Below are 14930 nucleotides of genomic sequence, written 5' to 3'. Positions count from 1 at the left end.
TTACTTCATACCAAGTCTGAGAAACCCTGTCTGACACSTTTTCTCTGCTCTTTTGCCAAGCTGAGGGTGTTATTTGTCAGCCATATGAAAAGTGATGACTGTTTCTAGGAGCCTCTATTGCTGTCCTGAAAGGGTAATGAAATTAATGCAGAAAATTMTTTCAGTTTAGTTTCCAGTCACAAGATCACCAGGAACCTGCACTAATTCAGCTCCTACTGTTGAACTGAGAATTATGGTTTAACTGATAAACATAATTTCTTATGTTATAGACAAACATATATAACTTCTTGCTCTCCTAGATTTACCTTTCTCATGTCATTCTTCTTATCCTGTGCCATTCTTCACATTAATCAGATCTTCCACGGCTTTTTTCATCCTTTAGTTAAATCCCTTGTCTCCYTGCATATATGATTCAGGAAAATCAGTCCATACACTATATGAATAAAAAAGAACAAACAATATTAAATATATTTTATTTTGTGAAACATTTTTTATGAAATAGTATTCACTTTTATCAGCTATCTGTATTCAAAGCTGTATCCATTTCCCTAGGCCCAGGTTCAGAGAGGAATAATTCCTGTAGGGGAACTACAGGAAAGAAAGAGAACTGGAATGTTTTGGATTTAATGAGGTCCTCTTCTACCACACATTCTTCAAAAGATTTTTCCCAGTAACTTTCTGTCACTGAAATTCTGCTCAGTTGTATGAATCAGAGCACAGATACCACATAAAATCAGATTCCAGTCCAGCTCAAATAAATCCATGCTCTAGCTTTGGGATAAAAACCTTTAAACTTATTTCAGAGGAACTTGTTAGGAACCACTAAGAAATATTATGACAGCTATAAAGTGATGTCCTTATGGCCCAGGCTCCAGAGAAGGTCATTTATATCCATAAATGCAAGCAGCCAGCAAATCTTCTCCTGCTCCTCAAGTTGTTCAATCATGTCTTCAGCTGTTCTGAGTTTAAAGGCTCTTCTGGAATAAAAATATTTTTGCTATTGATTTTGGTATTACTATAAAAATAACAAAACCCTGCAGATTCTATCCTTCATCTTCCACCTATGGTTATGGGCTCAGCTGGGATCTCTGTAAGGACAAATGTAATTTCTAAGTCATATTTTCCTCTCTACTTCTTACTTTTAAACCATTTTCTCACCTTTTTMAGAATTGGAAATACAATAAATCTGTATTTATATTACCTGGATGACACATGTGAGCATTTTGAGTCTTGGTACAGCAGAATTCATTGCAGTGCTAGTGCTAYTCATATACCATGGAAAAGCAATGGTGTTATTACTCYTCTGTCTTAAAAKCCAGAGGTGCTCCTTCAAATKAACKWTTTTTTTTKKTTKGTTKGKTTTTTKGKTKGKTTKGGGKTTTYYTKKTTTKKTTTTKKTTKGKTTTTTKGKKGKYYTTTWWTKSYTTTTTKGGRWTTTTTTTTTGTTTRTTTGATTGGTTTGGTTTTTGTWTTTTTGTTGKTGTTACAATCAAAATATGCCAATGAAAGGKAGCCAGCTGTGCCTGGAAGAAAGTGACAGACTGTAGAATGCAAGAYAAGGAAGCACCTCTGATTAACTGTRATTAATTACAACTGTAATTACAATGTAATTAATTGTAATCCATGCCCTTCCTACATGAAGGCTTCTCCCTCCTCTACACCATTCTTCTTCCTTGCTCCTCCACAACCCTGAAAGTCTGTCAGTCCTTCCTGCAAGACCACAAATTTTCTGTGATTCTTCATAACTTCTCTTAGTAATTTCAGTGAGTCCTCCAGCACTCTCATTTAACTTGCAATTACATTCCTTCTATGATTCCTTTTAAGTTCATAGTGAAATAGAGGTTCACGAATCAGTGAATATTTAACAGGCAAAYACAACTCCAAATACCTTTTCTCTCCTCTTGCTGAGGAGAGCTCGGTTTCTCTGTATCACTTCTGCTGGGACCCCCCAGCAGCCCTTCCCGAGTCCTCACAGGTATTCAGAGCACCCAAGGTGACTAAGCATTCATCTGAAAATCACAGGATATTCTGAGGAATCTGGTTGGTTTACAAAGGGGATCAATGGTGTGGCTGAAAATGCAGCCCAGGCCCAGATCATCCCAACAACTGTTGTCTGGGATTTTACTGACTGMCATTTTCCATGCAATCCCAGGGGATATGATCACATCCCCAAACCACTATCATAAATGTGCCTGACTGATGAACTTGTGAAAAAAGCAAGGCCTGAAAAGGCCCCGCTGTGTCATGGGCATCAACATCAGAAATCTGTTAATCCAGAAATAAAAAATAACATCGTTATTTTAACAATTTTAACAAAATATAACATAGTTACGTTAACAATTTTAACAAATAATAGCGCTATGACTGTGATCACCTCAGTGCATAGTCATAGCAGGGTTTGTAAGGAAAGGCTTTCTTTTTACCCTTTTTTAAAAATTGCAGTTAACTAGTCAAGTTGGAAGTACAGATAAGACTTTGGACACACATGCCAAGGTTTAATGAAGGGGTTACATTGCCTGAAAGCCTTGCCAAATGAAATGACTGGGCAGTTGATATCTAAGTGAAGCAATGAAAATTAGATAAAAAATACAGTTCTCTCTTTTTGATTGGAGTGACTAACCACAATATTGGGTCCCATGTGCTCTTTCAAGACAAATTAAAATGCTGATGAAGTCATGTATTCTTATTTACTCATCAGGAATGTAATTTCAGCATCCTATTTCTCTAAAGGCAGCTAAAATCAGAAGAAGGAAATGGAACATTTTGTACTTTCCCTGCATTATATCTCTGTTTGTGATGGAGTTCTCCCTCCCCTGCCCATGCAAGCTCCCTGCTGCTCTCTGGGCCTTCTCCCTGGCACTCCAGCCCAGGCCTGAGCGCTCTTCCTGCCACCTCCGAGAATCCATAGCAATCATTTAAAACCCATACCTAAAAACAAAGGGAAAACCAGCAGAAGCTGGTCAGGACCCAGCCCCAYCTGAGTCTTGTCTGACTGCCCACCTCAATGCAACTATAATTTAAAGGGTGTCCTAAGTGCTTTTCACAGCCTCTTGATCCACTCGTGGAATTCTTTTCACTCAAACTTTGCAACCCCAAGTGACCTCCAACAACCCAAACCTTCAATTCAGAAGAGAAATGAAACAACACAATCCTGCCAAAAGGAACATCCTTAATACAATGTAGCAGCCAGGCATGAGTAACCATATTTGAAGTGTGTATGTACCTAAYTGTCGTTATAGAACTCAGTTAAGCCCTGGCATGTTAACAGAAGAATGGTAAGAATTTTGATTTTCTSTTATTTTTTATTGAGTCCTTTATATATATTTTCACCTCAGGCAGTCAGCTGCTATTAACTGGGACTCACAGCTGCGCCAGCTGTGAATTGATGGAAAAGACAACAAATGTCCTCCATATCATGAACCTTGAAGTAAGGGTACATTCAGTAATGCAATCTTAAATGTTTTGCTTGATCAAATGATAAATTAATTAATTTTTAAGTATTTTAATACTCTTCTGGRAAACCTCTCATCATGTTGATCCTACTTGGCTACTCTAACAAGTGCTTCTTCCCCAGGCTTTAAATATCCATAGACAGCACCATTCTTCCCAAGCCAGAGTTTCCTTATCAAGCTTATAGTCCACTAAAGACAGCCCTGAAACTCTTATTRTAAGACATGTAATATACATTGCCTACTGTATATGACCTTGAATAAACTCCATAAAACTGTCTCCCCTTTTCCACAGAGTAATAGTTACTCCATTTAATTGGAGTAAATAATTACTCCATCTACATACAGTGCAGAAAGACTGAATGGAAATCCCTCTATTGTGATAATACAGAAATTAGAAATTCYAGCATAAAAATACTAAAGCTGTACAGTCAATGAACCAAGTGAGGGAACATTCAAATACATGTCTAAAYCCACTCCTGTTCTGCATTATTTCCCTTAAGAGACTCATTCTCATTTGAAGTCCTTTCCTCAACTGGGATCAATGTATACTATACCATATTTATTATTTTGGGTTAACAGATCTACTTTGGGACTCAAGTAATATCATAAAACAGAAATATTAGAATTCCCTAGCCTTTAGGATAATTTCTGAATAAAAAATCCCTCCCAAACCCCAAGAGCCAGGACTATCTATTAAAAGTTTCAGTTAAAACGTCCTTTAGCTCTGAGAGTTACAAATGACTGTTTCCAGTATCCTGAACCTGGAACCAACGAACACAATGATCATTAAAACAATTAAGGGCTCTTTCATTCATTTTAAAATTTTTTTCTTACATATCACATGTTCAATAAATTTGAGATTTGACTAAATTCTTTGATTTCTAGCCAACGCCTTGGCAGCATTTCCATTCAGTTCAGGGAAAAGTACAGTGCATTCAGCGCAAGTAGTGAATTACTGATGTCTGTATGAATTAGCTCTCACAACTTTTTGGAGAAGATACACCACCAGTAGCAGATAAAACTGCATAATTTCAGGCTACTGTCACCTAAGCTCCATTTGACAGGAAAGAAAATACACTCAGCATTTGCCTACGATGATATTTTATTGCTCTGCAATGGTCTCTAATGCCTTCCAGCTGCCCTGAGGACAATTTGTTCATTTCTGTCAGTAATCAAAATGTGTTTTGACTAGTAAGTCCCTATTTAGGTTTTCTGTAATCGTTTTTCTTAATGGGAGTATTTTCCAGATGTTGTGTTAGTCTAGTCATCYGGGCCCTCTTCCAAGCCCTGTGGAAAGTTTGCTGTCATGAGCTGTCATTGGTGGTGTGTTTAATGAGCTGCCTAATTACCTGACCCCAGCACAGTTCCAAAGGAATATATAAGGATTCTGGAGCAGCCCTGGGAGCAGACACGCTCTCCACAAGGTAAGTGCTACACCTGTCTCTACCCAGAGCTCTTCCTTCAAAGGGAAAACAAGGAACTGGGACAAAAACCCCAAAGTTTTCCTTTTGAAAGAAGATTTCCTTTTAGCTTATATTTCCATTTGACATATTTTAATACTTGGTTATAATTTTCAAAATTCTGTTGCTGAATAACTAACACTTTGTCAGCATTTGGCTTTATCACAGATTTTAATTTACCAGTATTATAACTTTACACATTTTTGTGCTGAAGCGTACCCATGTTAGAAGATGACTGTGACTGTAGTCTTTTTTTTCTGACAAAGAATATTTCCATTACTTGTCATTAATGAATTTCTATCATCTTACTATAAAATTTAAGTAAATTGATTAATAATCAAGGGAGAATTTATGGAGTAATTATAAATTAGCAATTTGTCCTTGAAAGGTTTTATTATTTATTTTATGTTGTTATCAAGCTATTCTTATATATAAAGATATGCACTGCATTTTTTTTAAATTGTGAACTAATTGAGTTGCAGATAGTGATGTGAGATTGTTTCTTTTTAGGAATGATGTCGTACCTGAAAGTTATGATCATATGGAACATACTKTGCTTATCCCTGGTGGTCCTTTCACTGTCCTTGATTCCAGAAGTGTCTTCTCAAGGTACAGTAACAAAGTTGAAGGGAGGGTGTCTAGGATATCTGACACATGCTAGGAAGGCTTCAAAGGCATCTTYATAAAAAAACTAAGAGTTAGAACTGTATTCAGACAGGAAATATGACTCAGTTTTATCATCACTGAATATTTTCGTAAAGAAATTTGGTGCAGCATGGTCCTATTTTTTTAGGAAAAACATAAAAATATAAATGTAATTCAAAATGTGTGTGAACTTACTACATTTTCTGTAGTTACAGTCTGCAGATCCTCTTGCCCTCAGACTGACATATTTAGTCCCAGTGATCTGCAGTTTGATTCAGGAAGAATCTAAAATTACAATATCCACAAAGGTTGGTTAGAAGTATTTCAGTAAGCTCGGGGGAAGCATTGTCTCTACCTTGCTAAGTTSTTAGCACCGTTATCACCACCACTGAGGTGGAAATTTGGGGAATTATTTTTCTGATGATACAGATTTGTATTTTCCCCCAAGCTCTGTAATGGATTCCTAACTAAAGTAGCATCATTATAGTGAAACAGAACGTGCAGCGTGGTAGAGAATTGTTGCAGTTTTCTGGTAACTCCCAAGCTGCCACGGGGATAMCACTGGGCAGAAAATAATTTATTACTACTTGATAGCACAAGGGCATAATGTTTTTCATCCAAGCAGCTCCTCAGGGCACACCCCATGCCAGATGTGACCTGGCACTRATCCCTTGATAATTGATAGTTTCAGCAAAAATCAGGACTTTTGCCAACGGTGACCAGAACAATTCAGGYATTTTCCTTACAAGTAACTCTGTAACAAACAAGTCATAAACTTTAAATAAGTAAATGAATGAAGTGGTGTAACTATTGGACTATATTAACTATATAACTATTAGACTTATTTTCCTTCCATAAAGAAAGAAGGATTCAATATATTGGGCATATATCCATAAAGGAAGATGTCCATTCTCTCTTTTCAACTCCTCTATTAATAGCCCAGTAACTCAAGTACAATAATGACTCCAGTTATCCCTTAGTTCCACTTTTCTATTTGTAGGAAAGTGGTAACAAGCATTACAACTGCTTGGTGAAAATCACAGTAYATGTAATATATGTAATATTTGTTATCCCATGTCTTCCTTCAGACAGACAGACAGACAGACACACACACACACACCATGGAATGTGTGCTGTTGGAAATTGTCTTTGGTGTTGTGTTGTGTTCCATGTTATTTCCTCATTGTTCCTCAATGTTTCAGCTGATTATCTGTTTGAGCTTGCYGATTGTTCAGCTTCTCTGTTTGCATTTAGGGACGCTTCACTTGTGGTGCTGCATGTTTCATGTCCAGAAGAAGCTGTTAGCTGTTTGTGTTAGATGTTTGGCAGAGGAAGGGGAGGGTTGCAGGGTGAATATCTGATGTGGCAGGAGAAGGTAGTGAGGCACTGCCAAGCTGGAATGCTCACAGGTTAAATCTAGGCACCTCCTTGATGTCTTGTTTTATCACCTGTTATCTGCACCAGTTCTCATTATCCAGCATTTCCCAGAACTGCAGTGGTCTGGCAGTAAAGCCATTGTGAGATGAGCTTTTCTGTTAGCCTGCTAGTAAGTAATCTCCTAGGCAACAAACTGCATTTTATAAGAAGTTTTGTAGAACTAATTCCAGCTGTTCTTAATCTTAGAGCTGATCCCAAATTCTTCCCGGACATCATGGGGAAAAATATAGTGTAGGGGGTAGGCAGATTGTGAAACTCCCAATAAGAACAGCTTCAGGGAGCTGTATTTGTAATGACAGTGCTCTCCTGTGTGACAGGTAACCTGATTAGATGGGTTATTATGAACAGCAGTACTGACACTAAAAATCTGACACCTGAGGGGTGTGTCTGGTGTGGGTGTGCAGATGCACAGCTATAGCCCATCCAGAGGGTGAATCAATTTGGAGAGCAAGTCAGCAGAGCTGATATCAGGCAGACTGCCTAAGGCAAACCTGGRGGGTCTGGTTTGGACACCTGTGCCATACTATAGAACCAATGCTCTAGGATTTCTTAGTTTTTAGGAGAAACAGGGTAAGTTAGCTCAATGGAACACCCCTCTAACCTCAACATGTGCTGCTGCTAGTCCTCAGGCTGCCTCAGAGRAAACCTGTGCTGCTCAAGCCTTCAGGTGTGGTCACACCAGGCCCTCAGCTTCAGCAGTWCTCAGTGAAGAAACCACATTCTGTAGGGGGAAAAAAAAAAGAGCAATTTTCCTTCTTTTCCATTGAGCATTTCCTTAAGGACCATTGTGGTTTGGCAACGCTGACACCAGTGTTGTGTGATTTTAGATGTATCGAGCTGTACAGGGAGATGTGGGGCAGGGTATTCTAGAGAGCATGACTGCCAGTGTGATTTTAACTGTCACCACTACATGGAGTGCTGCCCTGACTTCAGGAAAGTCTGCACAGTGGGTAAGTTCCCAAACACAGCCAGTTCCCCTCCACAACATTCCCCTCCCAGCTCCCTATCACCAGTGTCTCCTCTCTGAATGTTAAATGTCTGTTGGTTTGCTGTGTCCTTGTTCCCTCTCATACACGTACTGTTGTCCCCCTCAAAGACTCAGGATAACTTCTGGCAATCCAAATAAATTTGTGTATCCACAGGTTATTGCCAAGCAAAGAATTTTGCTTTCTACAAAAACAGAACTAAGCAAGATAGGCAAAAACAGTTTACTGTTTGTTTTCTACTCCTTAGTGTATTTGTACTGTATGTGTCTGTCTCTCGTACAACAAAAAAAAAATTGGTAAAAGCAAATTCATGGTTTTGCAGAAAGAAATTCTGGCATATTCCAACTCAAATTTAAGAAGTGTGGATGCTGTAGAGTCTAATCCAAAGTCAGGGTGTCCTTCCATGGAGAGAAATTGACTCTGGATCAGAACYATGTCCAGACACTGTTGGAAAAGATGGTTTAGATGAGTATTACTTCATGCTTTATTTTTATGCAAAACTGTACAATGTAAATAAAGGTATTTTGAAATACAGGTATTTGAAATACAGGTATTTCAAACTTAATGCTTTGCTGAGCATTAATAAAATTTCCTTAGGAATGACCAGTGTCAGAAATGTCAGCTATCTGGATAACTGCAGTTTGTTATGCTACASTGTGGTTCCAGGAGTATTACATGGGTAACAAATACTTCTCAGATCCAGCAACACTGCTGAGCGTTGGCCAAAATGCAGACCTAGCACTCCCTAAAATTCCAGTTTTGCTGCCCTGACACACACTGGGGACACTTTGCACTTCAGTCCTCCCCCTCCTCATTGTGCTTTGCAGGGGTACATCAGCATTTCTCACAGCTGAAAGTGCAGACTGAGGCATTTTAGTTGTGTAGTCTATTCATTGTGGGTCAGATTCTAAAGGTGTTCTGCTATCTACATAACATTTAATTCAAAGTTTAAGGTTAGAGGAAGTCTTCCTTGTATTTCTCTAGATCGGTGAGTCCAGGCAAGCACAGTAGGTGCCATCCTGGAAGGATGCAAGCAGTCTGGCTAAGGACTGCTGTCCTGTTGGTGTGAGATCAATGCTGACTAATTTGAGAGAAATGCCACACATTATTTATGAATAAAAACTTCCCTAAGATAAAAATAATTCTCACCTGTGCACGTGGGATGGACGTACTGGCATCCACAGACTGATTCCACAACTACATTAATTCAAAGGTGTTCAGAATCCACCTATACAGTAATCTTAATTTTGCTAGATGGTGATTTAACTGCAAAACATGATTTTATGCTTTGTGTGCCACAGAGATGATGATTTCAATAGAGACGCATGTAGAGGAAGTGGTTTTTCTGAAGTCTGTAATAACTGTGCACACTCCTTCCAACACAATATGGTCATTATTTGATATGAAATAACAGTTTGGTCAGTGAAGTTTTCAGAAGTTAACCAAAAACCAAATATTAAAATCATGTGGTTATTAATGGTGCCAAAACATGGTAGATACTACTTTAGTACTAATAATTTAAGAACTGCATTAAACAGTTCCAGACTGGTCTCTCAGGATAACCTGGTTAACTCATGTACACAATTAAGTTGCAGTGTTTGCCTGGACACACTGGGTACACTTGGCTGTGACCCAATCAGGACAATTAGTTTTCAGAAATGCTTTGGTAGACACATCATTCTTGTTGCAAAGCGATACCCTGGTGAACACCTCCCTGCAAACCCACCCCAGAATTTAAATTTCATTCCTGAGATGCCTGCGCTGTGGTAGGGAAGTGGAAGCCTCCTACGGTGGGACCTGGCTAAAGTGAACGCAGTGGTCATGTTTTATTGCACTGTAAATCCAACTGTCTCAATTCTTGCCATGGCACAGTGCCCTTCTGGCGKTACTGTCCGATCCAAACCCCACAATTACAGACAAACCCTGCATCAAACCAGGATAAGCACCTGGTTTTGTGGAGCTGCTCTTGGCACCAGCTCAAGCAAATGACTTCACTGTAGAGAGGTCCCAGCGTTGCATGAGAGCTGGCCCAGAGTGTAACTGTGCTGCTCTGCCTCCTGCAGCCGCCTCCTGTGAGGGACGCTGCTTCGAATCCTTCCAGAGGGGACGTGAGTGTGACTGCGATGCTGAATGCGAGCGATACGGAAAATGCTGCCCGGACTACGCCAAGCACTGCAAAGAGGGTAAGACATTTCTCCATCACTGTTTCTCAAAGAYGGATTTAAACAGAGTTGCTTTGCTTTACCATAAACTAAACTGGATGGGCTTTGGTAAGGACTGGACMAAAGAAAACAGAATAAACATAACAAAATTGAGTTTCACAAATAAACTAGCCAATCTCTCAAGCGCGAACACTTGGACATATACAGGTAGATATCCTGCAAGCGATCACCAAGACATGGATTCTGAGGGTAAAACTGTATTTTGCATTAGGCTCTTTTGGCACTAGCCATGCCCTAATTAACTATCAGAGCCATTACTCGGAATACCACATGTAAGGACATGTTCTGCACATCARTAAGGGAAGTCAATGAGAGAAGCTGGGGAATCAGAACAGTTCTGCTTGGAAAAGACCTTTTGAAATCATTGTGTCCAACCATTCCCCCARTACCACCAAGGCCACCACTAAAATATGTCCCCAGATGACACATTCACATGGCTTTTAAATCCCTCCAGGGATRGGGAYTCCATGCTGTGGGCAGCCTGRCGGTCTAAACCTCCCCTGRTGTCCCTAGAGATGATTATCTCTTGTCCAGTTCCCKGTTCCTGCAGACCCTGACCCAYCCCCGGCTGYCCCCTCCTGTCAGGGAATTGTGCAGAGCCACAAGAACCCCCCTGATCCTCCTTTGCTTCAGGCTGAGCCCCTTTCCCAGCTCCCTCAGCTGCTCCTGGGGCCGCAGACCCTTCCCCAGCTCCATTTCCTWCCCTGGACACACTCCAGCCCCTCTCTGGCCATGACAGACTCAGAACTGGACACAGCACTWGAGGCCTTTTTTACTGGGCAGCTGAATAAATGAATTGCAGTAAAATGCCTAGTTCATCCTATAAAAGCAAAGTGGTAAATGAAGGAAGGTTCAATTCCCTAAAAATCCCTGCCCATCCAAAATTGGGTAATACCTACTCTGTGCCTTGGGATAGCACTACCTGGACTTCCAGACCACTTGCTTGGGGTCACTGCAGTCACTGGCAGTGCATTAGAGATGCACATCCTAGATCCTCCCCACCTCAAATCCAGCATGGGAACAGCAGCCCAACATAGAAACCCATCCTGTGGGGCAAGAGGAAGGAACTGGATGTTGCATGTTCACACTGTAGCAAGAGGAATTTTAAGAAAACACACATTTAATCTCTAGGCTGCAAGTTCAGTCTAGGGCAGAATGACACMGACTTGCAGTCACTTGTGTTTGTTCTGTCCTCCTCTGCAGAGCCTGCTGGAGTTTCAGCTGAGCACAAAGACACAGACCTGGAGGTGCAGTGCCCCCTTCACGTAACTTTAAGGACACCAGCAAATGAACTCTAGAAAATACCRACAGAATATGTTTAATTTCACCATGTCCTTAAACCTTCTGCTGCCTAYAGACCTAAATTAGTTTCTGTGAGCATACTTGGCAAATATGGCTTGGCACTGGGCGCTGCATCCACAGAGCAGTCCACCCACCTCCACGGCAGCCCATTCCCCAAGCCTGCAGTGTAACACACAAGTCACAATTATAATGTGTTATCATTGTTATCTTGACCCAAGTGGTCCCCAGGTGGTGGGAGAGTGGCTTGGCTTTGCCACACCTTTGCACAATGATTTAGACTGAAATAGACTCTGTATTTGGTATCTTTGAATGTCTAGAGGAGAAGTGTCTTGCAAGCATCTTGAGGTGAATTGACTGCTTTTGAGGCTGCTTAGTATTTCACTCTTCCTGCTGAGTTTATTATACCCAGAGATTCACAAAACATTGTTAAACCATTTCATTTTTTTGGTTAAAATATAATGAAGAACTAATCAACTGTTCCTAATCTTAATGAATTTCTTCTGTATTTTACTAAACTTTGCTCTCAATTTTTGTCAYAATACCCAACAAAAATCCCCCTAACCACTGTACTCAGTACTTTACTATTTATACTGAGTGAATAACTGAAAAAGCTGTTAAACCTCTCAGAATAAATCTGCTGTTTCAGCATCCTCTGAACATTTTTTTTCCTGTGCAGTAAAGCCAAGTGTACAATGCATATCCAGAACTCAGTGTTATCTTCCCTGCCCTCCAGAAGCTCTTTACTCCMTGAATACACATACACACATAAACAAAATATTCCCCTCCCCAACAATTGGGTTTCAAAGGAGTTGTTCAGCAACAACTCACATTTTTCTCTCTTCCTTAATAAAGACTTCAGGATATAGTGAAATATCCAATCTTCCTTGTTTAGAGCACTAGCTTGCTGTGAAAGAAAATCCTTTGACACTATGGTCATTCCTTTGAGACAAAAATCCCATTTCTTTTATAAAAAGCTGACCACACATACCTCTGGCAGTTACCAGATCTCTTGGTTGGATCAAAATAATTCGGCCAGTTCTCAGAGCTCCATCACAATTCCTTCACAACTAACAAGTCCCTTCTACAAAGCTACACTAATAGCTCATTTCCAATGGCACAATTTGAGCAAAAATTTATTACAAAATATTATCTGGCTCTTACTGGAAGCAGCTGAAACCTCATCCACTCTTCAGAGCTGGAAAATCTGAACACAACCTCCTGTTTCTCCTAAAACTCAGCCTACTAGAAGTTAGCTTAATACTTGTGTTATTTCCTTGGGCCATGCCTGCTTTGTAGCCTCTGCTCCCTTCAAGGAAACCATTCCTTTTAAGGAAACCATTTCTTTTAAGATGTGTCTCCAAAACAATCACTTGTGTAAAATAACCACATCTGAAAAACTTAAAGGGGATTATCAAAAAGTCAGTTCTTGGTTAATACAACTGCTCCCCTAATTTCACTAGAGTGAGTCCGAAGTCATCTATAGTAAAAAAAAACCAAGCTGACAAAAAAAAAAACAGATTTTCAGTATATAGAACTCTACTCAGAATTAATCTTCTTTCCCCCCCTCAAAATTGCCATTAGCTACTAATACCTTACCTCAAACTTCTGGGAAAAAACATTGCTCCCATCTGTGATTATGCACTTCAGGGTCAAAAGGGTATTTTTGCTCTTTTTCACACTAAYAATAGTGTAAAGAATCCTATAGATAAAAAGAAAATGGAAGATGATCATTGAAAGTCTGTAATGGCTCTTATACAGTTAACACAAAACACCTATAAAGATAAAATAATCTGTTAATGGGAGCCCTTCTCTCTTTCAGCAACCACAGAAACGCCAACCCCAGAGACTCCTCCAGAAAACAAGGCTAAAAGGTCCTCCACAGATGAGGAAGAGCCAACAGAGGAAGCTGTGGAAGGTAGGCAAGGATGCACCACGATGGGTGTTACCTGAAGGTACAATTTAAGATGGTTTCCTTGCTCTGGAAATAGAAAATTGCTCACAGATATTAGCAGACGTTACCAAKCTTGGAAGCACTCAGTTTATAAACTGATTGCCTCACTGAGCCCTCAGGACTTTGGAGAGTTCACTCAGCACAGATGTGGCAATGGTGATGTCTCCTGTGTCTGTCGGATTTTCCCACACATCCTCCAAAAACACTACAGATGATTGTCAGCCTTGGACAGCATCCGTGGCTGGAACAGGAAGGGTGGGACAGCGGTGAACTGGCAGCACCAGCCCAGGAAAATGGCCTAGCAGGTTCCTCTAGCTTTAGTCAAGCCAGGCCTTACACTGCTTCAGAGAATGTGACTTTTTTTTGTTCTGACTGGAACTGCTCTCCTATGTTCTTTGGTACTGTGGTCCAGTGTTTGAAGTGGTAACTCAGAAGATCAGCTCAAACCTGAAAGAGAGGAAAAGAGTCTAGAAGTCAGTCAACCCCTCTTTTTTTTTTTTTTTTTTTGTTTTAAATTTGGAGTACTTACCTTCTGCTGTTTCAATTTCCTATTACCAAAATGAAATCAATGAAGTTGGTTAAATGAAAGAAAATGAAGGAAATTCAAATAACTGTTACCAGGATCCCAGTTGGCTTATAGCATTTCAGACACGTGGGATGGGAGTGAAACCTATTCTGCAACACTCCGCTCGTGCTAAATGAACAACCTTTGTGAAAGCARAACTAAACTCCAAAACTTCAGGGAGAGAATACTTAGGGAGAGATTGAAATGCAGAAGCATTTAGTGGTTTTTGCTGAACATCAACAATTTGACTCWGTCAATACAAGCAAAGAGTCTTAAAGCCATACATCACAAAGASGAAAACAATCCAGGGTACAAAGATACAGCAGGAGATGCAGTCAGGATTCTGTGTTCAGGAATTATTTTCCTCTTGTTTCCCTACCTCACTCCTCCAATTCCAGGTGCAGACTAAGATATGTTGTAGGGCAGTGAAATAAATAAAAAAACAGACTGAGAAGGGAAGTGTTTTGTTAGAAGGACTATTTTATAGTGTGCCTTCCCTTCCATGAGAGAGGCAGAAAACCCCAGGCAGTCTCACCTACAAGYACCAAACCAAAATCTGCAGTGCTATGCTGGATTGGCCAAAAGGGCTCACCTAACACTGAGCTGAGCTGCTGCAAAGCCCCGTGCAGACTAAAACAGCTCCCACTTCACCCAGTCTGGGTTAGTCTGGCTGTTTSTCGTGGTTTGGAATGCTGGCCAAAAGCCAGGCACCCACAACACCTGCTCATTCRCTCTCCCSCACCACCACTGGGTAAAGAAAAGCGAAGAGAAAAAACTAACAAAAGGGTTCATGAGTTGAGATAAGGAACAGGGAGGAAACACTTGATGGACAAAACAGGCACTACTTAAATTATGAAGTGAATTTATTACTAACAAAGTCAGAGGAAGAGAATGAGAAATAAAATACAAC

The 14930-nt window shown here is 40.2% G+C and overlaps 1 protein-coding gene across 1 annotated transcript in view; it reads left to right on the top strand.

The window, feature by feature from the left end:
• Positions 1 to 5424: 5424 nt before the first annotated feature.
• PRG4 (proteoglycan 4) overlaps positions 5425 to 14930 on the top strand; it is a 20017-nt gene continuing 10511 nt past the window's right edge. The window contains exons 1-4 of the mRNA XM_057380560.1: positions 5425 to 5521; positions 7822 to 7944; positions 10044 to 10163; positions 13324 to 13419. Of these exons, the coding sequence (XP_057236543.1) occupies positions 5425 to 5521; positions 7822 to 7944; positions 10044 to 10163; positions 13324 to 13419 (436 nt within the window). The remainder of the gene's footprint in view (positions 5522 to 7821; positions 7945 to 10043; positions 10164 to 13323; positions 13420 to 14930) is intronic.

This window comes from Malurus melanocephalus, unplaced genomic scaffold (assembly GCF_030028575.1).
Source record: "Malurus melanocephalus ecotype Western Australia unplaced genomic scaffold, MMel_1.1 scaffold_459, whole genome shotgun sequence".
In the NCBI taxonomy this organism is placed as follows: domain Eukaryota; kingdom Metazoa; phylum Chordata; class Aves; order Passeriformes; family Maluridae; genus Malurus; species Malurus melanocephalus.
This window is presented reverse-complemented; position numbering and strand designations above follow the sequence as displayed.